Source organism: Xiphias gladius, chromosome 5, assembly GCF_016859285.1.
Source record: "Xiphias gladius isolate SHS-SW01 ecotype Sanya breed wild chromosome 5, ASM1685928v1, whole genome shotgun sequence".
In the NCBI taxonomy this organism is placed as follows: Eukaryota; Metazoa; Chordata; class Actinopteri; order Istiophoriformes; family Xiphiidae; genus Xiphias; species Xiphias gladius.
In genome coordinates, this window is record NC_053404.1 from 14098293 (window position 1) to 14123604 (window position 25312).

Sequence of the window (25312 nt, forward strand, 5' to 3'; positions counted from 1 at the left end):
ACATCTCCTCCCCTCTGTGACGAAGTCCATCGCAAAGACTATTCAACATCACTTCCGTGTTCTGTAGTTAGGTAGGCTGTGAACCCCTGAAGCAATAGCCCAGTCTGTCGTTACCATGGTTACTTTTTTTGTATTTACTTTTTTTGTATTTTAGCTAACGCCCGTCGTCTCACAAAGTCTTCGAAAAACTCTCTAACATGACTTGTGGCGATTCAGAGGTCGACCTTGGGACGATTCCTCTCACCGCACTGAATGTGACTGTGAGGAAAAAGTTGGGACTTTACCTAAATCCCAGAAATGCAGTGGCCGCGGACTGGATGGCTGTCGCGGAGGCCATGGACTTCAGGTACCTGGAGATTAAGAACTAGTGTCAAAAAAACCCCACCAAAATGGTTCTGGACGAGTGGCAGGCTCGGTCCACAGATGCGACAGTGAGAAAGTTGCTGTCAAACCTGATGAAGGTGGAGAGATATGACATTGTGGAGGATCTTCGCCCTTTGATAGGTGCGTTGAAATGTTGTTCCCCTATTGTTGGGACACGTGCATAATATTGACCAATTTATAGAATAAGCTTGTTTCCATTGCATGTTTTCTGTCCTTGTACTTCAGGAAATGATTCACATACGTGAATTCCTTCTTTGCAAAAATGTTTTACCCAGATTCTAATTGTATTAAGAAACATTTTCTCAAATAAAGTAATTGTTAATGTATTAATATAAATTTGTATTCAAAATACATTTTAAATAATTCTATCCACACTTCCCTCAATTTACTGCAAACTTCTGTATTTGTGTGTGTGTTTATGTGTGGTTTGCACTTATACACATATACCATATATCATCTCTTCTGGATCAGATGAGGATGTCAGGAGGCACTGTGAGAATCTGAAGAAGAAGGCTGATCCCACAGTTCAGGTTCCTGAGGTGGACAGCTGTGTCTCTCGCACCCCTGAGGTATCACCCTGGAGGACGAAGGTCAGTATTAGTGATCCTGGAGACACCTACTGATGTGGGAATTACAACAGAGGCAGGTTTGAGTACTTTGGCAGGTTTTATATGTCTTTCTGTCTGTGGATAGATTTTGTCACCACGATACCATCATAACCATGCAAGATACAGTCATGAAACTTTACAGGTGTGTAGTTGAGATCAAAATGAAAGGCCGAGCTCAAAGATGGGTGTGGTCCGAGCAAGGGTGCTGGAAGTAGGGGGGTTGGAAGTAGGGAAGGGGCCATTGGACCTCCACTTTATGCCCCTAGCCTACATTCGTTTGAGTTCACAGATCACTGTATCCCAGTTTCAATCATTCCTGTCCACTCTAACACAATAAGTAAAAGTACAGATCATTTTGCAATGGGAATCACACCAGCTTCAACAGCTGCCGGAAATGTAGTAATGACTACTGAGTACTCATGGGTCAGAACGTCAGCATGTTGACAGGCATCGTGGCTGGTGTGATCCCATTGCAAGATGGCCTCTAGGTGACACACAGTGATTTGTTTCTATATACTGAACATATCCCTGAAAAGTATGAAGTCTGTCAGCAACTTCTGTCAGCAATAATTGCACAATTCAGCACAATTTAACTAATCATTGCTTCTCTTAAAAAGGTGTATGACATTGTTGCTACAGCCACATTTGGGCTGCTTTTTAGGTTACAAAGTACCTCCAAATCCAGAACATTTTAAGTAGTTTTGGTCAGAGATAAGAAGCTGTGGTGGAAAATAACTAAATACATTTACTACACTACTGTAATTAAGTACAGTTTCAAGGTACTTGTACTTTTATTTGAGTATTTCCATTTTATGCAGCTTTACACATCTACTTCACTACATTCAAGTGGGAAACTTTTTACTGCACAACATTTATCCGACAGCTATAGTTACTAGTTACTTTGCAGATTAATATTTTATACAAAAAAGTTATGATCAGCCTGTAAAATAAAATGATTTGTTAAAGACTAAAGTCCACAACAGTATATAAACTAGTTCAAATTAGCTCTACCAGCTACAACAGTAAAATGATGCCTACATGTTAAAGGGGCAATATGTAAGTATTTTAGTTAAAAACATTTTTACAAATTAACCAAGATTATCAATAGAATGTGAAGAAATAAAAGCTTTGATTTTATTTCAAAGATGGCTATGTTGCAGAAATATCTACCCAAGTTAGCATGCTAACTATCTAGCCCCTGCCCGTCACGCCTCGTAATACCATTCTGTACTTCAAGAGGCGATAGTGAGTCACTGTAGCGTCCAGTCTGCCCTCAGTCCAACATGAGAGGATGAAGAAGAAGTAATTGCACGTAGGCTATAAACCTGTGTTGCAGCCATCCTCTCTCTGCAACATTCCTCCACTCTTTCCTCAAGCTCAGTTATTGATGCTGCTGCTCTAACTGCTCTTCCTCTCCCTGTGTTCCTCGACCTCTCATGGTTCATCTTCCCTGTCCCTCTGACTGGGCAGACTGGGAGAGAAATCGTCGTCATCAGTCTAATAATCGAAGAAAACAACCTACCAGTTTCACAATCAGATTGCAGATTGCAACCTGTGTGGAAAAAATTATTCCCCAATCCATGCAGGTGTGGCAACATGTCAACAAGTGCCCTCTGCTGAGGTTAGATTTATTCAAGCTACTGGTTAACGCGACGGTGAGGGTTGAAACGTGGTTGTGATTGGCCAGTGAGCCCAGTCCCGGAACAAGTACGCTCATGTGCATCCTTACTGACAGGTACACAGAGAGGGCAGGTAAAAATTTGTGGTTTTTTCGTAGGTCCGCAGATGCGACAGCCCACCAGGGTTGTTAACAGTAGGCCTGATGGCCTGTCTGACTTTGGCACAAAGGAAAGGGAGGGGGCAGAGGGACCAAAAAGTGAATTTCCTTGTTTCTTATGAAAGGCGTGGACACCCCAACTTTCTGGTAATATGCTGCCCTCTATTTGTATAGGTTATGAATTCAACATTTGGCCAGATCTGACACATTGCCCCTTTAATGCATCTGTAATAATAATCCAATAATGTATATTATACAAATTTAAATCTGAATTGGGCCATTTTGCATTATGAGAACCATCACTGAGTAACTTTACACTGTGGTATTAATACTTATACATAAGTGAAGGATCTGAGCAACACTAATAATAAGACAGTTGAACTAAACAAATGAGTGAGTTACCATTTCAAACTACACTCTGACCTGTTGTACTGGAACAAAAAGGATAAAATGTATGTTATAATTAATCTGTTGGCTAAAAGTTGCTGCACATTTGTTCTGCCTGACTTGTTTGTGACTTGTGAGTGCACATCTGTTTTCCATTCAACACTAAGAAAACAGAGTATAAGTATGCATAAATGCATGTCAGTTGAAACTAGTGTAATTAGGAACCATGAATAATTAGAATTAATAAAAATTATTAACCTGTGACTTCATAATGCACTGATATTAGCCAGTGTTTTCGCGCAAGTGAAACTTGAAATAGTGATGACAGCATTATTTTCCATTGCCAGGTTTCATACAGGAAAAGCTCCAGCTAGCCTCTTAATCGGACAGTTCATCTGAAGCCCTAATCACACATCTGCACCATTGTAGCGTTCCACTTCTCTGCACAGTCTTGTGGTTTCCGTATAATGCTTCTGCTTTACATTTGTGAAGTACTGTTTTTTTCAATTTTTTGCAAGTGTACATGTTATCTTGGGTTGCAACCCGTTGCACAATACTCACCTTAAAGGGATAAACAAAGTTGTGTTATTGAATTTAATCAAACTGACCTGATTCCAGTTACTCCTGAGCTGTCTGACGCCTTCATCTGCTACTGCCAGAGTTACTTCGAGTTTGTCCATGAGATGACCCGGGAGCTGGAACAGACAGAGTACAAGCTGAAACTGTGTGTGTTCGACAGAGATGTCCTCCCAGGCTCCTGCGTATGGACCATCACTAGTGAACTCATTGAGAAGAGGTGGGATATCGACACATGCTAACCATTTCCAGGTCTATTCTTTTGATTTGGCTTTTTACTTTGATTAAAACTTGAAAAACTGACTGAGAAAACACTGGCCCATGGGGCAGGGTCTGGTCCTTAAACTCCAAGTGGGTCAGTTCAAACAGACAGGGCAGCCAAAGCAAATTCACGTGTGCTCGATCCTGTGCTTTTTAATTCGGGTGCAACACAGACTCCTGTATGCACAGTCATCCAGAGTGTATTTACGCACTGGTTGTGTTCCAGACCTGACTGCTCATCAACAGTCAGCAAAATATATTCTACTATCTGCTCTGTCAATAATCTGCGTGGACAAAAAATAAAAATGGAAGTTCAGAGATACAAAAGACATGAAAGTTTCAGGCATTGTGGAAAGCTGAAGTTGACTAATAATAGTTTCATTGTAAATTTGGATACAGAAAGTCTCTTGAGATCAAGAAATCAAAGTTTCCTGTGAGCTGTTTTCTGGCACTCACATTTTGCAATTGACTATAATACATGTGACCATCTGTGCAGATGTAAGAGGATGATGGTGGTGATTTCTGATGAATACCTTGACAGCGGTGCCTGTGACTTTCAGACCAAGTTTGCTCTCAGCCTCTGTAAGTTACACTTTTGTTAATGTCTGTAATCTTCACTGCTATCTTACAGGGTGATTTTTGAACTTTTGTGGAGGGATTACTTCAAGTTTGTGGGTGTCAAGTATGGAAACAGACTATTTCAGGTCAAAATGTTGCTAGCTTCCTCACAAAGGATCTTGGCCTGGACTGGAGGATGGGGGCTGAATGGTTTGAATCCCTTCTGGTGAGTAGTGGAGTCCAGCCATAACTAATCATGCAATATATGATTTAATTATTGTTATTTTGTGGAACACTTTGTTCCTTTTATTTTAGTGTATAGATTGGCCTCATCATTTTAAATTTTCCTCCAAAGATTGACCATGATGTCAGAAGCATGAATTGTTTGTTTCATTTCCGTTTAACATTTTTTCTGGAGCTTGGCATTGTTTGCATTAAAACACAAAATGTCATAGTCACAATTTGTTACGGATGGTATTGCTGTCACATGATGGTAATGAAACCAGTACAAATGTGAGCAAAGCTTTGAAATGGAAATTTCAGTCTCTGATTTTTTTAAATTATGCTTGGTTACCCCTTCATCTGCTACAGGGTGACTACGTCCGGCAGTGGGTTCCAGAGTTGCAGGGGATCAGGGGAGCTGACGTGCACACACCCTGGACCCTCAGCACTGCTGCACTGTCACATGCTCATGTGTCCCTTGGTGAGACCTACCCCACCCCCATTGTCATAGCGCCTGAATGGAGCAGACACATTAACACGAAATCGGTGGGTGTTTGAGAAGAAGGAAGTGGATAGTATGATTGCGTGCTGCAGCTAGAATAGCCTTTTTTTTTTTTTAAATCCTTCATTGTTGCAAACAACAGTGGTGGAATGTAAGTACATTTACTCAAGTGCTTTATGTACTTTAAGTACATTTTTTTAGGCACTTGTACTTTACTTGAGTATTTCTATTTTATGTTACTTTATACTTCTACTCCACTACAGCTCAGAGAGATACATTGCACTTTTTACCCCACTGTAATTATTCAACAGTAGCGTAAAAACTTTCCAGTTACCTTACAGTTAAAGGTTTTACCTAAAACAACATATGATATGCCTATCAAATACAATGCACTGTTAATTATTAAACCAGTTGTTCCCAACATTTTTTGGCTTGCTTACAAAATAACTGTGTCTGGTTGTGGCCCCTTGTCACGTTTCAGATTTTGATGAGTTGTTAGCAGTTCCACCAAAGAAGTAGCACCCCTCTAAACTTGTCAAATAGTTTAATAAGATAACTGTTCAAAGTCCAAACAGGTCAAATTATCCAATATTTTACAAAAAAGCAAAGATTAGAGAAAAACCTGGAAAATAGAGTGAAGACCTGTGTAGCAGAACTTTCTTTTTCCATTCTTTCTACCCCATTATTTATCTCACAACCCCACAGATCTATCTCAACCTCTGAAGGGGGCCCAACCCCTAGGTTGGGAGCCGTTAGACTAACTGTATATAAAGTAGTTAAAATTAGCTTGATCTCTCTTTTTTTTTTTTACTTTGGATACTTTTTTTAATTTATACTTATGTAGGATTTTGTCTGTCTTCTTTTCGAGTTCCACAATAAGGTTTTCCTTTTTTTTCAGAGCGGCACAGGGCCTTCACCAAGAGGAAAGAAAGGCCCATCTCATACTTCCAAACAGCATCGGGACAGAGGCATAGATTTCTATTTCTCCAAAGGCAAAAACCTGTGATTTGACATTAAGTACTAAAAACGTGGATGATGCTCTGAGGATGGAAGATCCACTGATGCAAACCTGGACTGTTGCTGTAAAATCTGTGTTGCACATATTTGTGTTAATTTAGGGAAGTTGTCATGAGGATTTGATGAAATGCATGTTCCCACTTACACTTGAATAGTTGAACTTGTTTGATCTACATTTATGCCATACCTTTCACATACTGTTTGCTATGTTTGCTGTTGTGCTGCAGCAACAGGGAAAGGCACACTGTGGTTTTGTTTTGATGCAGTGGCTCAGTTAGAATGATCTGTTCACTTATATTTTTGTGCAGATTCTATTCCTGCAATTTTCTTATGCGTGTCTGGATGTACAGTTTTTATTACTTTGTGTTAATTTTTAAGGTTTGCCTATTTGTGGCATTTACAAAATAAAACACTAAGTGGGAGTTTTTATTATGTGATTTTTGTTATGCAATGTAAATTTCTGAATGCACACAAGAAAAGTGAACAGATACACTTCAACACCCACATCTAGTTATACTGTACATTTTACTGAAAGCCATTTTATTAATCGTAAGAAGGATATTTTTCATTTCTGGTAACCAATGCGTTAGTGCCAGGAAATTAACAAGTGTAGTCCTGTGGAAGAGCACTTCTTGGGCAAAGTGGGAGGGTAAACTACATCTCCTCCCCTCTGTGACGAAGTCCATCGCAAAGACTATTCAACATCACTTCCGTGTTCTGTAGTTAGGTAGGCTGTGAACCCCTGAAGCAATCGCCCAGTCTGTCGTTACCATGTTTACTTTTTTTGTATTTACTTTTTTTGTATTTTAACTAACGCCCGTCGTCTCACAAAGTCTTCGAAAAACTCTCTAACATGGCTTGTGGCGATTCAGAGGTCGACCTGGGGACGATTCCTCTCACCGCACTGAATGTGACTGTGAGGAAAAAGTTGGGACTTTACCTAAATCCCAGAAATGCAGTGGCCGCGGACTGGATGGCTGTCGCGGAGGCCATGGACTTCAGTTACCTGGAGATTAAGAACTATGAAGTGTCAAAAAACCCCACCAAAATGGTTCTGGACGAGTGGCAGGCTCGGTCCACAGATGCGACGGTGAGAAAGTTGCTGTCAATCCTGATGAAGGTGGAGAGATATGACATTGTGGAGGATCTTCGCCCTTTGATAGGTGCGTTGAAATGTTGTTTCCCTATTATTACTTTTTTTTAATTAAGAAAAAAATACACCAATTTATTGGGACAGGTGCATAATATTGACCAATTTATAGAATAAGCTTGTTTCCATCGCATGTTCAGACCTTGTACTTCAGGAAATGATTCACATGCTTGAATTCTCTTATTACAAAAAATACTTACATTTGATTCAAAATGTATCTTCAAACATCTGCTCAAATAAAGTAATTGTTAATGTATTTGAAGGTTGGAAATATATTTTCAGTTAAGCTGTTTCAACAAATTAGTATTCAAAATACATATCAAATAATTCTATCTACTTCTATAACATGTCCCTCACCTAACTTTCTGTATTTGTGTGTGTGTATATGTGTGGTTTGCACTTATACAAATATACCGTATATCATCTCTTCTGGACCAGATGAGGATGTCAGGAGGCACTGTGAGAATCTGAAGAAGAAGGCTGATCCCCCACTTCAGGTTCCTGAGGTGGACAGCTGTGTCCCTCGCACCACTGAGAGGAATGGTATCACCCTGGAGGATGACCCCGAAGGTCAGTATTTGTATAAGAAATATATATGTGTGTGTGTGTGTGTGTGTGTGTGTGTGTGTGTGTGTGTGTGTGTATATTTTGTTTTTCTTTTCTTTTCTAAAATACTATACGAATACAGGGGCAGTGTCACTGGTTAGACACGTTGATTTGTGTCTATATACTGAACATATCTCTGAAAAACCTGCAGTCTAGCTTCTATCAGCAATAATGACATCACTTCAGATACACATATTGTGCACAATTTAACTAATCATTGCTTCTCTAAAAAAAGGTGTATACTTTTTACTGCACAACATTTATCTGAAAGCTATAGTTACTAGTTACTTTGCAGATTAAGATTTTATACAAAAAAATGTATGATCAGCATGTAAAATATGATGTACATTCAATTTAACAATTTAACAACTCTGGTAATAACCAGTGTATTCGCTCAAGTCAAACTTGAGATAGTGATTACTTTCATAGAGGAAAAGCTCTTAATCTGACAGTTCATCTGAAGCCCTAATCACACATCTGCACCACTGCAGTGTTCCACTTCTCTGTACATTCTTGTGGTTTCCGCATAATGCTTCTGTTTTACCTCTGTGAATTACTATTTTTCCACGTTGACCATGTGTATGTGTTATCTTGGGTTGCAGGCTGTTGCGAAATACTCACCTTAAAGGGATAAACAAAGTTGTGTTATTGAATGTAATCAAACTGAGCTGATTCCAGGTACTCCTGAGCTGTTTGACGCCTTCATCTGCTACTGCCAGAGTGACTTCGAGTTTGTCCATGAGATGATTCGAGAGCTGGAACAGACAGAGTACAAGCTGAAACTGTGTGTGTTCGACAGAGATGTCCTCCCAGGCTCCTGCGTATGGACCATCACTAGTGAACTCATTGAGAAGAGGTGGGATATCGACACATGCTAACCATTTCCAGGTCTATTCTTTTGATTTGGCTTTTTACTTTGATCAAAACTTGAAAAACTGACTAAGAAAACACTGGCCCAGGGGGTCAGGGTCTGGTCCTAAAACTCCAATTAGGACAGTTCAAACAAACAAGGTAGCAAAGCAAAATAATGTTTGCTTGATCCAGTGCTTTTTAATTCGGGTGCAACACAGACTCTTATATGCACAGTCACAAAGAGTGTGTTTACGCACCGGATGTGTTCCAGACCTGCTGCTTATCAACAGTCAGCAAAATATATTCTGCTATCTTCTCTGTCATTAATTTGCGTTGACAAAAAATAAAAATTGAAAGTTCAGAGATACAAAAGACATGAAAGTTTCAGGCATTGTGGAAAGCTGAAGTTGACTAATAATAGTTTCATTGTAAATTTGGATTCAGAAATTCACCTGAGAGCAAGAAATCAAAATTTCCTGTGAGCCAGCCCATAGCCATGTTGCTGAAAATCTCCCTATTTTCTGGCACTCACATTTTACTATAACACATGTGACCATCTGCGCAGATGTAAGAGGATGGTGGTGGTGATTTCTGATGAATACCTTGACAGTGATGCCTGTGACTTTCAGACCAAGTTTGCTCTCAGTCTCTGTCCTGGTAAGTTAATTTTCTGTTATGTTAAACAGTTTTATCTTGCTTTTTTTCTGGCATATACATCATTAACCTTTCTTCTTTTTACCATTACAGGAGCTCGAAATAAAAGGCTTATCCCAGTGGTGTACAAGTCAATGACAAAGCCGTTCCCCAGCATCTTGCGCTTCCTCACCATATGTGACTACACCAGGCCTTGCACACAGGCCTGGTTCTGGGTGCGGCTGGCCAAAGCTCTTTCACTGCCATAATCATGGATCAGGCAGTTATTTGCGTTTAAAAGTGCCTTTTTATTCCATCCACTAGATTATGTTGGACAGTGATCAAGTGTGTGCTGTTGCTTGTGATCCACATCCTACTGGCGTCTGATCCCAAATGTGATTTCCTGTGCGCATATGGTATATATTTCAATGCTACCATTTGTGCCTCCTTTGAAGACGACACATTGATTTCTGTGCATTATGAAACTAAAAGTGTACAAGGATACCAAATATCAGCAAAGTTCTTATAAAGCACAAAGCACAAAGCCATTATTATGTTATTAAAATTTCAAGAATAACATTGGTTGCACCTGCCTTTCAATATTTTGTATTTATGTGAGTTAAAATAGTGGGGACGATCTGTTTGTATTTCGGGCAGCATGTACTAAACGCTTTGTAAGGGCTCTGTTTTTTGCGAATGCCACTTCCTCTTATGAGTCAACTTCTACATGAGATTGAAGCTGAAGGAGGAAGAAAACATTGTGATTGTGATACTTCCACATGCTCGGTTTTACTGACTATTGACACCTGCCTTTCCTTCTCACTTTCTCCATCACTGTGATATCTTAATATTTGATTTTGTATTTTTGATAGTATTTTTAGAACAATTTCATAAAAAGTGAATTTACTGTACCTTGAATAAATAGTATGAATATTATTTCTTCAAAATAAATTTAACACATTTCTCAAGGGCAGTTTTCATTAATATATAGAGCATATTTACACTCAAAAGCGCAGTGTGTTCTCTGGTTCTCCAGTAAGTGTCATGATTGTGCAAGTCCTGCATGTAATAAAATGCACTACCAGAGGTGTCGCTAATTGAAGAAGCACGGCAAAATACATTTTACGGTTAACGCATGAACATCCAATCAAAAAGCAACAAACGTGGTACTTTCCAATCAGAGGACAGGATGTCCCTGGTCCGCAACACGCCGCTCTTTTCACATACTTTACATATAAAACTCTATGCCCTGATTTTGGCCTGTAAGGTAGCACTTTCCTGCCTGATAAATACCTACACGTGATCTACCTATCTAATTGTTGTAAATGGGGAAAGATTACGAGTACGATGTGTCAATCTGTACAAAACATAGAGGGTTTGTGAGATGTATGACAAGAACTAATGCCTGAAATGCCAGACTCAGGGCAATAAACATGCCTTGAAAGCCCGCCATTAAAAGTGTGGCGGAACCCAACGGCTTATTCGTTTTGGGCATGTTTTACCTAATTTTTTAACACTCTTTGTAGAGGCTTGTGTTTGCATTGAGAATAAAATTCAGAGACATAATTATGTATAAAGGTGTTAAAAGATAGTTAAATTTTTTGTATAGCTATCGTCTCAAACTGTAGGGCTTCTGTCTTTGTGCTTGTTATTGCCTCTTCAGCTCTTCATTAACCGCCAGCTAGTGTCAATAATAATTTCCTCCACTGACTACGGAAAATCCAGAGCTCATGCGGTCTAACCATAGACTGTCTAAAGACCCACACTCAATATGTCCGCCAGGAAGGTCCACATTTGCTCAGTAGGAATGCGGTAGGCGGGGCTGCTAGGGTAGTGTCAAACTTTGGGAATGACAGGAGTGCTGCAGGATTCGCAAAGAAAGGGAAGTGTCGCCCTTGCTGGTCCTGTTTGGATTACTTTGACTTCTTTTTACGCACAGTCTTTGGATTCGCCACCTTTCTACAGATAGTACGGTCTCAGCAGATTCCTCAGCCATGTCGGAGGACCTGAGCTCCCAACCCTGGTCCATCAACAAAGATGATTATGAGCTACACGAGGTGATTGGTATGTGATCATTAGCTTGTTAGCTTAACGTATATGTTAACCGTCAGTCTGTGAATTTCTGCCGTTAGCTCACTAAAAAGGGGGCTTACCAAAGCTAAAATAAGCCCTAATATCTTTCAAGTGCAAAGCGAGCAGAAGGCATCTTCTTTCTCCTGAGCTAGGTTGAGTTCATCGCGTTTGGTAACTTGGAAATCTGTAGAAATCCTACCCGGGCGGGGTTGTGACTTGGAGTCAGCGGAATGTTTCCAGTGAGAGCGGTTACTCCGTCCACAGGGGCTACGCCGAAGTAGTAAACGAGCGATATAACGTTACTGTTCAGTCAGGCTCTGACTATTCGCTGGAAAATAACCGCTGTCATTGAGTAGACGGTTAATCCTGTGAACAGCTAGCTCTATACTTTCTTAAATGTATTCTAGCCAGAGGGCGTTGTATCTAAGAATACTAAGTATATAATATTTAAATTTGCCAGTCTCGGTAGTTTAGACGGAACCTAACCTGCAGATTAGGGTTTAAACATAATTGACATCACAGATGACATTCTCAAAGTCATCATCTAAATTTGGGGAAGACATTGCATTGTAAAGGATAATCAGTGTGTCAGCCATGTAACGTTACTGTAGTACAACAGAGACTGTGTTAAACTTATACTTTTTGCGCGTTCACGGCTATTTCCAATCAAAATACACTGGATATCATAGCATGGGACTTTTTCCAAAACACTAGTGTTATCAATGCAGAATCTAAAGATTATACTTAATGGTCCTCCTCGGAGCAGGGTATCGTTTGGGGCAATTAATCCAGTTATACATAAACTCTTTGGAGATTAATCAGTATTATGGGGCATCTAACCACGTCACTCTCAAAAATGCGAAAAGTAATTTACTAATTTACTGGGTAACATCATCAGTAATACTTTGTTTAGCCGAGTTTGCTGGGATTGAACCTGCAAGCATGCCAATTGTTTGGCTAAATGTCTTTTAAATCTCCGTGATTGCTTTGAATGTATCCCAGAATACCTCAACTGTCTATGTGACAGGAGGCATATTGCACTTTTCCTCTGCAGTGTCAAGCCTTGGTGAGTCCTGAGGATGGCTTACAGGTATGCTGGCCTGAGAAAATGATAGCTTTTACCTTTTGGAAGTTCTGAAATGTCTCACCCCACAAATAGCTGATCCTGTCCTACCTTTGGCGGACTTTGTTGGAGAGGGAGAAGGAGAATAAGAAGAAGTGTTTAAGATATAAGCAAAATATTGTCCTCTCAAATCAGTTAGTTTGTGCCTCTGGTTTACTTTACCCTAGTGGTGTGTGCTTCCTCTATAGGGAATCTGTGTCTTTATAGAGGGTCCATTCTGCAGGCCCTAGATTAACCTTTTTGTGTATTTTTAAAAGACTTGAATTTAACTTTAAGCCATTTCTACATTTCCCCTCAGTTTCTTGGAAAATTTGAGCTGGGGCACCCCACAACATAATGCCCTGTAATTTAGCATGCACACAGAGATAAAGCCCCTCTTGTATAGAGACCAGTTCTGTGGCATTTTCCTACACAGTGTGTGACACAAATTGTCAACATAGGTTTGAAACTGGTAAGGCTATTTCAAGTCTGGACTGCAGTGTGCATACTTGGGGTTAGGGAAAGGGATCATGATTATCAACTAAGGTTTGGACGGGAATTGTGCAGTTAGCCTAGTTTCTGTAACTTGCATTATAAATTACCTAAAGCTGATTACCAGTTGTATTCCTTAAATCTGAAGGCTGTGTCCCTAGGGTCCTTATGAACAAAGGTTTAACAAGAAAACTACTCCTGTTTGGCATCTGTTTCTGTTCATATTAAACCTTGCCATCAGTCCTGTGGAGCTTACCCCCCCCGGCCCTCTCAGACCCTCTTTGCTAAACTACCATATTACCAACACAACTTTTGAAAAGATTACCCTTAAGTCTGAGTTTCTGCAATTTCATCTTTCAGGCCTTTTACTACAAATGAACACTGATGAGCTCTTCTTGTCCTTTACACTGGTGATGAATAGAAATCACTTCTCAAATTGAAATCGCTGCTCTGACAGTTTTCCTCAGGTTATGGTCTTGACATTTGCCTGCAGGGATTCCTTCAACATATTTGATAACTTAAATGACCAAAGAATTTGCTTGAGTCAGTAAAGTGCGTATTCATATTCGGATTTCCTATACTTGAAGTCGCACAATCAGTCAGGGTGGGCTGTTGTGGTGTTTTGGAGTGTTTATTCAGAGAGGCGGGTGGTTAAACACAAATATGCAGTACTGAGTAATGCAAATAATCAAATAATTACAAGCCACTGTTAATATTAAATAGTTAATAGAAATAGGCCTTTTAATTTAGATCTTTAGGAGTGTCTCTCCATCATGACTTGCTGATGTTTTAAATGCTTATGGCATCACTGATTAAATCAGGAGAGTGGGTTTTATTAAATCAGTAATTTTCCACACAATTAGTTAATATCCCACTGCCAAATACAGTACGGCGCATGCACACTGGGACTGTAAAAAGCAATGAGACCTTTTTCCTTTCCTATTGCAAACTAGTGCAAGAAATCCATATATAAAATATATATTTTCGAGCATGGGCGTACAACTATTTCATATTTTCATTATCAAATAACTTGTTGATTATTTTCTTGATTCGTCATGTGTTCTATAAAATTTCAGGAATTAGTGAAAAATGCCCAATCCAGAAGACTAAAGCCCAACTAAAGTCGAAGGTGATATCAACAAATTAACAGTAACATAAGACAAAGAGAATTAGAAAATCCTCACAACTGAGAAGCTGAAAACAGAACATATTTGGAATTTTTGCTTTAAAACAATTTACCATAAGTTAATTTTTCATGAAAATAGTTGCTGATAATTTTTCTGTTGATCGACTAATTATCGGACCGAATTATCATTTCAGTTCTACTTGAGTATGCAGCATTTTAAAACCTCAGCTGGCAGCCTTGCTTAATCAAGCTAAACTAAATCTGCATTTCAGAGCAGGAGCAACCCAGGCTCCCGGACCTAAACCCACCTCTGCTCCAAACTCTTAACAGAGACTGCTGTGGAGATACTGTATAAGCTGTTTCATTCCAGAGTGATGCTGCCTACAGCTCTCCTGCTCAGCTGGAAGGTTGGTGTTCTGAGGATGGCCCTGCATACCCAGCATGCCCAACAGAGCTATTGTTTTAGTAACTTCCCCAGGGAAAGAGGACTTGTTATTACATGGTTCACACCCTCTATTTTCATCCCAGTAAGCATTGGATCATACTGGACAGAGCGTATAGGAAAAAAGTACAGCTCTCTCTCTGATTTTGGATCAGACTTTGGATTATTCATGTTGGCAAATCTGGACTGGAAACTTTCTGCTCCCACTTTTTGCAACCGCCAGCGACCATGTTTCCTCCCTGTTCCTTGTCCTGACCCTCAGATGATTTTAGAAAATGTCAGTATGATCATATTCTAGGAAACATACCACAACAGCAGGCAACCCCCAGGCTAACATTTCTCTCATTTAATGTCAACTTCAAGGTTTAGGCCACATTCCTTTTTAGAATATTACATCCTGGGAAATCGGGGGAATAGACACTAAGAGGCACTGGCTGATGGTGCGATTGCTAATCATGTAGGACATTTCTCATTGTACCTTTTGAAGAATATGTGGAATGTTAGTCAGGTATGCAGAGGAAATGTAATAAAAGACAACTGACGTCAGGCAGCAAACTGGCCTGGTGAGGGCAGGAAAGACAAACTGAGAGCGGCTGCCACACTTCTGGTCACAACTCATGAAGAAGGACATTGATACAGGCTTCAAATAATGACCTGCTCCATTAAGAGCCTTATTCAAGACCAAGCTAATCTGATAAGTTATTATTGTGCACTATGGACCTTTTTGCATTTAAAAAAAAAAAAGTAGAACAGTGAATGTTCTCTCTTTTTGCCAGATATTTTCACCTTTTCATCAGCCAAGTGCTGGCCAGGGTATAGTATATTACTCATAAGGTTTCCCATGCCAAGCTTGACTTGTTTGGAGGAAACATGCTTACAGAAAACATAAGCTACCTTTTCAAAGATCATGATTGTTTTGTCAATGTTTCCCCCACAGAAGTGATCAAGTCGTTTCACGCCATCTGCAACTTTTCTTACTGTCTAGAGTAGAACTTTACATCTTGAGCTGCAACAGATTGTTGCACATACAGTACTTTAGAAGTAAATGTCAGGAAGGATGATAGATTTAAATTAAGTCACATTTTAACACAAATAACTGATTGAAACTTAAATTTACAACTGAACACAGGATTAGATGAATCCGGACAGTGATTAGACGCCTTGGTATTTGTGAAAACTTTGGGGATCAGTACTAGCTTTTCACTAATTGTAGGATGCTAATTACTGGAAACAAAAAATAATCATCTGCATTATATCTGCTGAGAAAATCTTTCTTGGGTTTTTGTTTTTCTTTAGATGTTTCAAGGGTTTTTTTTTTGGCTTCAGTTCTGACACATGAAAGGACAAACAACATCTGCATAAACTGCATTTGTAGGGATATTTTTCTCTTGATGTTTGTAATAACAGCCATCTTGAAATGTTAACAAAACTGAAAAATGACATGGAAATAAAATATTAAAAAAGGAAAAAAATAAAATATGGAACAAATAGAAATCAACAAACCAGAAAAGTTAACATAACTTGGCAATCCTTATTCATGTCAACACACCACATTTGCAACTGGAAGCTGGATCATCTTCATTTGATTTTGCCTAATGTGGTAACCTAATAAATAGATTTAATTTAGCCATCCACTTCCAAAATAAGCCAAATGTAGTTGTGCCGCTGGAAATAGAAAATATCAGCAGAAGAACTTTTAATTTGTACGGTTTGACGATGAATGTAGTGGACACCTTCACTTATTAATTAATGCAGAAAAAAACACCCTATTGCTTGATATGCAGTCTTTATGTCTGCGCCAGAATGTTTAGTAGATTACATGTTGGCCTGAGTTCTTCAAAGCCCTGGCACTACTGCACTGCTTCCCTTTGTGAGGATGGCTCCTTTGTGTGCTTCCATTCATTCTGATGGAGAGGTTGTTGATGATGATATCTATGTGAATGAGAGAGATGTGACAATGTGTAGCTTATTTTATGTCTTAAGATCAGACATTTTTGTGACTTGTGCCTGTTGTTTTGTAATGCCTTAAACAAGGTCTGCATTCTTAGTTGAAAACGGTTACAGGCTGGTGATCACCGGTACTGTGGTTAGTGAGTATGATGACAAGAATAGTCTGCATTCCCCTGTGTGCATCATAGTAGTATAATTACTCAATGTGCTAGCTTTGATTAGAACCTCAAAGGCCTGTTGAAGCATTGATTAATCATGTTATTCTGGATACAAATAGTAGGGACTTTACTTTTCTGAGGAGAATAGCCTTGTGCTAAGCTTGGAGGTAGCAAATCTACCTCTGCAGATCTATATTAACTCAAGGTCTCAGCTGGCTAGTAGATTGGGCTTCTAAAGATCTGAATGACTCAGAGAGTCTCTGTGCCCGTTGACCTTGCCAACTGCAAACCCAGCAATCTCCCCCTTTTTCATCTTCTACACACACACACACACACATACACACACGCACACACACATACAAGAACACATGCTCTCCAGCTTGTCTGGCAACCCCTGACAACTGGCTGTTTGTTTGTGTAGAGGAATTTACACTCCACTGTGTACAGGGCAACTGGCCCCCTGTGGCCCTCCACGGGCTGAGCTCCCCATCCCTGGCAAGAGTCCAGAGGTTTGTTTGGTATTGGTGGTGGTGGTTTTGAGAAGGGGCTGGAGGATATATTTACAATTTTGTTCAGCCCCTTAGTTTTGAGGAGTGATCTTGTGGAGTGATCCATGATTACTTGGATGCTGGAGAGTTGAGCAAGGCCAACCAAACATTATCAGAGGTTGATAGTCAATACATGTCACCCACTACAGCTGTAGGAAGTAGGCTTTCCCATATATGAAGATTCGAGCGACCCTGACTATATGTCAATTACAGGAAATTACAAGGAAATTGCAGTTTTATCATATTATCTTAGAGAGCAAGAGTTTATGTTTAATCTCTGTTTCAGATATATTGAATAGATTTATTCAGTTTTATTCTTTGCTTCTCTCATTTAGCCTGAGGTCACAATTATCTTGAATGAAAACAGTTAAATAAAAACCGATAACATCTTACGGGACAGCTTTACTTTTTAATTAAAATCAGCGAACTGTTTTTTTCCCCCTCAATATAGCCCCCTTTTTAAACCTCCATACACTGCTGGCTCAATGAAAACGCCAAACAATGAACACTTTGTTAATATTTGGGCATAGCTAAGATGAGGGCATGGGAAGTTAGGAAAAGCTTATTGGAGGGTGGACCCACTCACCGCTAACTCTTTCTCTCACTAAAGCATGTTGCCAGAGGAGAATGTTCTCCTAATATTGCTCAGCATCACGTATACACCAGAGATCTTGTGGAAACAGCCGCATGTGTGTTTCTGTGTGTGTGTGTGTGTGTGTGTGTGTGTGTGTGTGTGTGTGTGTACGCTTGTGTGTATGCATGTGTGTGTGCGCCCACCTGCGCACAGGGCATTAAATAAGAGCATTGAGGGGGCAGTGAAATGACCTCACAATGATGCAGGAACAACAGGCGTACCTCTCCAAGGGGGAGGATTTTACTAGCTTTTACTGAGGCTATCAGACATTATTAAAAAAATAAAGATTAGCCCAGTGTTGTAAGATTTAAGATTTAATCAGATTGTGATCTATGTTTTGTTTGCTAGTACATCAAGATATTAGTTGTGGTAGTATGAGCTAGCATAGACTAGCTGATGATGTAAAGTTTCCAGGTATTGAAAAGTTCATTAAATGAACATGTGGAAAAGTAGTTAACAATAACATTGTTCAGTTCAGTTCAGTTTTTATTTTTATCCCTTAATTTTCTTTTTTATAATCATTATTTTTCACACTAGTCTTTTAGATCACCCTCAGGGCCACACCATATTGCATTTATATTGCATGTATATATTACCTGTGTATCATCTGAATACTTGAATTCTCTTAGTGTAAGAGCTACTGACATCTTCTGGATTGTGATATTCTGTGCTGTGAGGAATAATTGCCAGTATTCAATGAACAGTGAACAAAATCATCAAACTGTGTCAAGGATATCCAAGATCCAAAAAAAAAGGCGAGGGCATTTCTCAACTACGTAAAGACTCAAGCCTTAGAGTACCATTGCAGGATCATCCCCATGGGGATACGCTTGGCTTAGCAGAGTCACTGGCTCATGTCAGACCTGCTCCATCAGGCAGGATTTGGGAAAGTTGATTCATAATTGATGAACAGACAGATAAGCTGTACCAAAGAGAAATCGGATGAACTGTTGAAGCAGAACTCTGTTTAACCTTCTTGAACTCAGGAAGATTTTCAGGTAATGGATAATGGTTAGGTTTATTATCCTACAGTAGCCATGATTTTTAGATAACAGTTAGGGGTGAGGGCAGGGACATACAACTGAAAGAAGCTCAAGGATGTGAATATAGCCTGAAATCAATGTGCTCAATTTGCCAAAGTTGAGTTGTACAAGAGCACAGAAAGTTTTGTATTTCCTGAGATGACTGATATTATATTGAATCAAAATCAAGGATAATAATATGTTGTTTTTCTGTTTTAGGGAGTGGAGCCACAGCGGTGGTCCAAGCGGCATACTGTTTACCACGGAAGGAGAAGGTGGCCATTAAACGCATCAACCTAGAAAAGTGCCAGACCAGTATGGACGAACTCCTGGTAAGACACACAACACTGCAAAGTAAATGCATATTAGATGGAGTATTTTTGTGGCCTTGTTATTTCTCATGTTTGATCAAAGGGAGCTTCTGGCTTACAGCACAAGATTTCATTTAGGGCTTTGTCTCCATGGTCTGTGCATATGGAGGGAGTCAGTTCCACCTCTGCTTTTCATTACTGGTTTTCTCCGAGCCCTCCTCCAATCATCCCTGTCACTTCAAACACTATTCTGGTTGTTCTCCGAAGGACGACTCCACTTACTGCATGGAAACTATTAGACCACTGTGGGACATCTTCCTGAGGGCTGTGTTGTGTCTTTATACCCTCAATGCAATCTTGCACCTCAGCTCAGCACATCATTTACTCTCTGGTGTGGTTTTCGATTTAGCTTGAGAGGTGGAAGGATTATATCAAGCTCCCCTGCACATAGAGAGGTTCAAGTGCTTGTTTGTGGCTCATATTCTGGCTTTGTAGAAGGCGAAGTTTCTCACATATAATATGTATTTGTAAAACCATCTATTTTTTTTTTTAAATTTCTTGGTTTTATTTTTTTTGTAGTTACAAATGGGGAAACATGTCACACTACTTGGCGTGGGCAAAATCAAGGGCAAGGTTGTGTTTTAGATGTCACATACCCTTTTGTTACCGAGCACCCATAGGCACCAGATCTCAGGATCACCAGCAAATTACCTGTTATTAACTTAGACCAGAAGCTTGACTGATGAATTTTTCCAGTCCTCTCCCCTAGCTCTCATCCAAAAGTCTGTGAAAGCAACCTGTGGGAAATAAATATTGTGTAAGCCTATATTTGTCAGGGCTTGACAGCGCTCAACATTTGCCACTAAAAATAGATGCGTTCGAAATGTGAAAATGTATTAAGGAGCACAAGGGCGTATAAAAAGTATTACAAAATTCAGTCCAAGCAGCCTCTTTCTTATTGTCAACAAAAAGGTTGATAACACAACAATGACAATGATGCGTCACTGCACTGAATCAGTGTCTGTTGAAAAAAATCACGTGATCCACTTGTCAGTGCAAAGGGCCCTGTTGACACCACTTTTTCTGTCTAAACGGACTGAGCAGACTTTTTTTCAAACCGTATATACTGTTTATATAGTTTAAAGCAGTTTGAAGTATAAATAATTACATAATTATTAAATAAATACAATTTGAAGCGTAAATAAATTAAAAACCTAGTATAACTTTTTGTATTCTATTAAATCAAATTATTTTGATTGTAAATGTTTCCTCACATCGTAAGAACATTATTTGGTAAATTTTGATTGTGCCCCTAAAGTTTTTTATGTGCTCTCAAATTTTTCAATTTAAGAGCAAATGTGCTTCTTGGAGAAAAAACTTAAGCCTCAAGCCCTGTCTGTGCATGGAAGATCATGGAACCCCTCCCCACGATTTTTGGAGGATGAATCAGGGGAATATTGCTCCCGGATTCTTGGAGCAGGCGGTCACATGGGATACAGTGAGGTCGCATTTCCTGCCTTTGCCCCCCCCCCGCGAAACCACCACCACCAATTCCACAGCCCGCTTGGTACCCAGTTAAATGGCGAGGAAGCATTAAATTGAACGCAGATTGCCTCTGTAAAGAAGCAACTTTAAAAGAGGATGCCACAAGTTTTAAAGAAGTCTGCAAGTCCTTAACCTTACCTGTGAAATTCTTTAATGGTAGAAAAGCAATAATTTGTCATGTCTGCGTGTCACCATGTGTAGAGGAGGTATTTGTTAGTTATTCCTGGCACAGCAGTTTGTTGGACAGGCACTTTTGAGTGACTCAAACTAGATCACATGCAGAGGAGGTTTGTTTACAATTTAAATGCAGTTTAGTTATCCTCTTGCATAATAACACAAGTGTAACAGCTGTTGCTGTAAGTTTGACAAGACTAATTATTTATTAAAACCTATAAGAAAAGAAGATCAGTCCTGTGTGATTTACTACACAGATTGAATCCGTTTTTGGCTTTAAAATACCTTAAGATTTTTTGAAGTCAAATTGACCTGACAGATATTTAGAGTTTGAGCTGAAGATTGCATTTTCTGGCACAGAATGTCTGAATCGAGCTAAGGGAAGTGATTCAGAGGTATAATTGTGTCCTCATCATTAAGATTACCTTTTAGTAAGTTTTACCATCAACTGCAATCGGCAGCTTCTCTTTTCCTCAGTAGTTTTGCATGTGTGTGTATAAGTGTGCGTGCTGCAGTGAGATTGGGTCACAGTGAGTGTGTGTGTGAGGCTCTGAGTAACTGATAGTGACGTAACATCGCTTCTATAGTGGCTTCTCTGTGTGTCTGCCATCAGTGTGATTCTGTGGCACCAGTTTGTGACCCAGCACTGTATTCAGTTTGTGACAATTGGTCGTTTATTTTTTGCTCAGTTTCAAGGTACTGAGACACGCCAAATACTGAATAGATCAGGCCTTATATAGAAAAATACAATTGCTGTGGACTGGTCTATATCCTGGAGAACCTGTGTGTAATTCGTAGGCTAAACCTACTCAAATGGTTTAGTGTTTTGGCTTGGGCTTTGCATCAGTGGTGTCAGTATATGTTTATAGACCCATCACAAGATAGAAGATATCAGTTTCAGTTTTTTTTTTTTGTTTTGTTTTGTTTTTTTAAATTATGAGCCAACGTGACATTACTGATGTCACAGTGAACGCCCAATTTTACTCACAATTTGTTAAAACAGGAATTTGAGTTGTCATGTTGGTGAGATATCAGTCAAAGGTTACTGACTCTATAAACCAATGTGATTTCCATTAGGGAGAGAAAAACAGTTTTATTAAATGGGTGGAACGAGGGGGTGGAAGGGCGGTCTGATGTTCTTACTGGCCTGCTGTCTGCCTGCTGGTCCTCCACAAAAAATATGGAGTTACGCCATATTTTTGCTTATTGGAAGTTAACTTCCCATGTCAAAGGCTTTGACTCCAGATTACAAGAAAATATTTAAACCTGTTGGCATGTATTGTTAAACAGCTATATGTATATATTGACTTGAACATGCACAATATAAGGAAAAACATAATTTCAGTGTGACTTAAAATATATTTCATGGCAGTTTATAAATAATAAGCTAGTTTGTTGTTAAATTTATTCAATTAACTGATAGTATTTAAAGGAGAAATATACTATTCTAATCTATCCAGCTCTTGTAACACAGATGGTCCTTATCACAATGCCTTTGGCAATGATGTCCTGCACATGTTACTATAAGTGCTTTGATGACTTATATGTTAAAACCAAAAATGTAATCATGGGATAGTGAAGCCATCTGTGTTACAGGCGGGTGTGTGTGTGGTGGCAGAGAGGTGTTACTTGTGGTTTCCAGGTTGGATGCATTGAATGAAATGGCTCTGAAGGCCCATGTTTTTGGATGAAGTCATTGCAGGAACCCCCAATCAAACACAAAGACCAAAAGAAAGTAGTACTGAAAAAAGTATTTGATGGTCACAGTTTCAAAGCTTGCTTTTCAGTATAAATGAAACCCCTTTGATTCCTTTTTATGAGATAAAAAAAGCAGATCCAACACATCAGTTAGGGCCCTGGAATGGTGTAATTGGCACTTGCTATTATATTTGGCAGTAACATATGTATAAATTTGTCACTGAGGCCTAGGCTTATGCATTTTAAGTTACAAGTGCTGATAAAATTATGAGAAATTTTCACTGAAGAGACAATTGATAAGGCGGGTACGTGTCCTTGATTGAAGTGTTTTCCTTAGTAGTTACATGGACTGGTTGGATGAGCTTTATCGCTTGATAAAGACCACCATACTGTACAACTGATGTAGGACTAAGGAAGAATTTTACCCATTTGTTTTACACGCCTGAGTCAGTAGCCAATGTAAAATTTATAGGCACATGAAGCTTGGGTTCATGAAGGAGAAGTTACATAAAGTTCATGCATAATGCAACTTTACAGGAATGGGTCTGATACAGAGGCTATATAGCAAGTGCTTGTGTCATCATGCAGACATACAATTTCTTTGTTTTACAGTAAGCACTGAGATGTCCTGCAAAAATATTTTCACAAAAGCAAAATTTCCTCGAATGTCACTGGAGACTCTGTAGATAGAAGTAGTATGAATGGTTTTGGGCAATGAGAGCACTTCCAGTGTCCTTGCTGCAGCATAGGTTTACAGTGACCTAATCCCCAAAACAAAGAGCCTCTCTGATTCTCACATTGTTTGCTGGAAAAGATTGGAAAACCTGCCAACTGCCAGTGCACGATATCCTCCATGTTATCCCATTGTTTTTGTTTTCTGGGGTTACCCTGGCCCACAGAGCTGTGGTGACCTGCCTCTTCCACTGTAGTGAGAGCAGAGGGGGGTTAGGCTCCACTGAAGCCAGTTAGCAGCCAACAGGCTATATCATTATTGTTCTCTCTCAGCCTGTAGTATCCAGAGAAAGAATAGGTATTGGTAGGGGAGGGATAGGGGAGACAACCCATAGGGCTCACCGTCTGGCCGGACAGACTGGAAGACTGGAATAATCAAAAATGGCTTTAGTTTAGAAGCAGAATGGTATGTGGGCTCACCTGTTGATCTGTTGCTAGTCAGTCTGTGTACAGTGCAATCTTGTGCACTGAAAATTTCTCAGACTTTCCTCTTTTTTTTTAACTGACACTCCACAGTACTATTGTCCTCTGCAGATTTTTGTTCATTTAAACATATCTGAACCCGTCATGGTCTGATGACTTTGTTTCATCCGCAGCCTGTATCCACCCTTATTATGACTCAGCTCATGTTTTCAACCATCTTCTGTGAAGTGCTTTCTAAAGTCATCCTGACGTCACCTGGCTGCCCTAGCCTTTCTTGGCTGAGGCATGCACTGAAGGCCGTGCGCTCAATAGTGATGACTCCGCAGCTGAAGCATACTGCTGCTAATGCACTTTGTGTAAACTAAGCATTTATGCTGATGGGACATCAGACTTTAGTTGATTACTGTTTGACCCACAAGCATCTATTGATTGATGTCTTTAACAAATGTTTTCCACTCGAGTGTTAAGGTTTCTCAGTTGACAGGCTTGTGGTGCACCTGTCATGCTGAAACCCCCAATAGCTGTATTAAATAACACTCTGAAATTTGGGGGAATATGCTTGTTTGTGGTGAAACCCACAATCAGATGAGAGGGTCAATACTGAACTCTGTGCATCCAGTACAGAGATGCTGAAGATGTTGGACATGTTTATCAGGGAAAAATGGGGAAAATACTTGCCTAATATTCACATTTGAGAAGTTGGAAACAATTTTTGCTTAAAGAATTAGTTAAATAATCGATTGTTTTTGTAAATTGTTACAGAGTAATTTTCTCTTGATTGACAGATCTATTAATCAACTAATCATTTCAGCTCTGGATTAGACTATTTTTGAGTTGTAAAAAGACTAGTGATTTTCATGATGATAAATGGTTGTATTTTTATTTTTTGACTGTAGCAAAAATGAATGCCTGTTGAAGCAAATTCACACTTGTTAACAATCTAAAATAATATTTACAATATTATTCTTAGACATCCTTGAATAGTTCAGGTCTGTTTGTATTACTATCTTAACTCTCTTACATCTCATTTCAGTTTCAGTTCTGTTTATCTTAGTTTGTCTTTTTCAGTTTAAATTTGGTCTTTAGCAGCTATATGGGGACTTTTCGCAACAAATACAGAGATGCTGCGTATTAATATGGAGCTCCAGTAACAGGTCCAGTCATTTGTCAAGTATTCAAGTGCAGAAACAAAAGCTATACCTCTGTGAAGCAGTGGTCCCAACTCCGAAGTCAGCTAGATTTTTATTTTTCTTAGGAAGGTTGTCTATCCTCATATGACTTTGGGACTGGTGTTGAAGTGATGGATTAGACTTCTGTGCCAGCATTACCTCAGCTCTCCTGTTTTCCAA

General features: G+C 39.4%; 2 protein-coding genes and 1 pseudogene across 3 annotated transcripts in view; all 3 read left to right on the forward strand.

The window, feature by feature from the left end:
• The first annotated feature begins 158 nt into the window (after nucleotides 1-158).
• Nucleotides 159-5255, forward strand: LOC120789783 (annotated as a pseudogene).
• Nucleotides 5256-6922: 1667 nt separating this feature from the next.
• On the forward strand, nucleotides 6923-10112 carry LOC120789782 (myeloid differentiation primary response protein MyD88-like). The gene is made up of 5 exons (XM_040126790.1): nucleotides 6923-7455; nucleotides 7881-8012; nucleotides 8727-8904; nucleotides 9466-9557; nucleotides 9648-10112. The coding sequence occupies exons 1-5, from the start codon at nucleotides 7146-7148 to the stop codon at nucleotides 9800-9802; spliced, it is 867 nt and encodes a 288-aa protein (XP_039982724.1). The 5' UTR covers nucleotides 6923-7145; the 3' UTR covers nucleotides 9803-10112.
• Nucleotides 10113-10226: 114 nt separating this feature from the next.
• oxsr1b (oxidative stress responsive kinase 1b) overlaps nucleotides 10227-25312 on the forward strand; it is a 43126-nt gene continuing 28040 nt past the window's right edge. For both annotated transcript variants that reach the window (XM_040126786.1, XM_040126785.1), the window contains exons 1-2: nucleotides 10227-11597; nucleotides 19300-19412. In XM_040126786.1, coding sequence (XP_039982720.1) covers nucleotides 11528-11597; nucleotides 19300-19412 — 183 coding nt within the window. In that variant the 5' untranslated portion in view covers nucleotides 10227-11527. The remainder of the gene's footprint in view (nucleotides 11598-19299; nucleotides 19413-25312) is intronic.

Bases quoted from the DNA above. Each gene is read 5' to 3' on its own strand.
- LOC120789782 (XM_040126790.1), top strand. From the start codon at position 7,146: ATGGCTTGTGGCGATTCAGAGGTCGACCTGGGGACGATTCCTCTCACC. The intron at 8,905-9,465 runs GTGGGATATCGA...CCATCTGCGCAG, and splicing joins AGTGAACTCATTGAGAAGAG to ATGTAAGAGGATGGTGGTGG. The intron at 9,558-9,647 runs GTAAGTTAATTT...TTACCATTACAG, and splicing joins TGCTCTCAGTCTCTGTCCTG to GAGCTCGAAATAAAAGGCTT.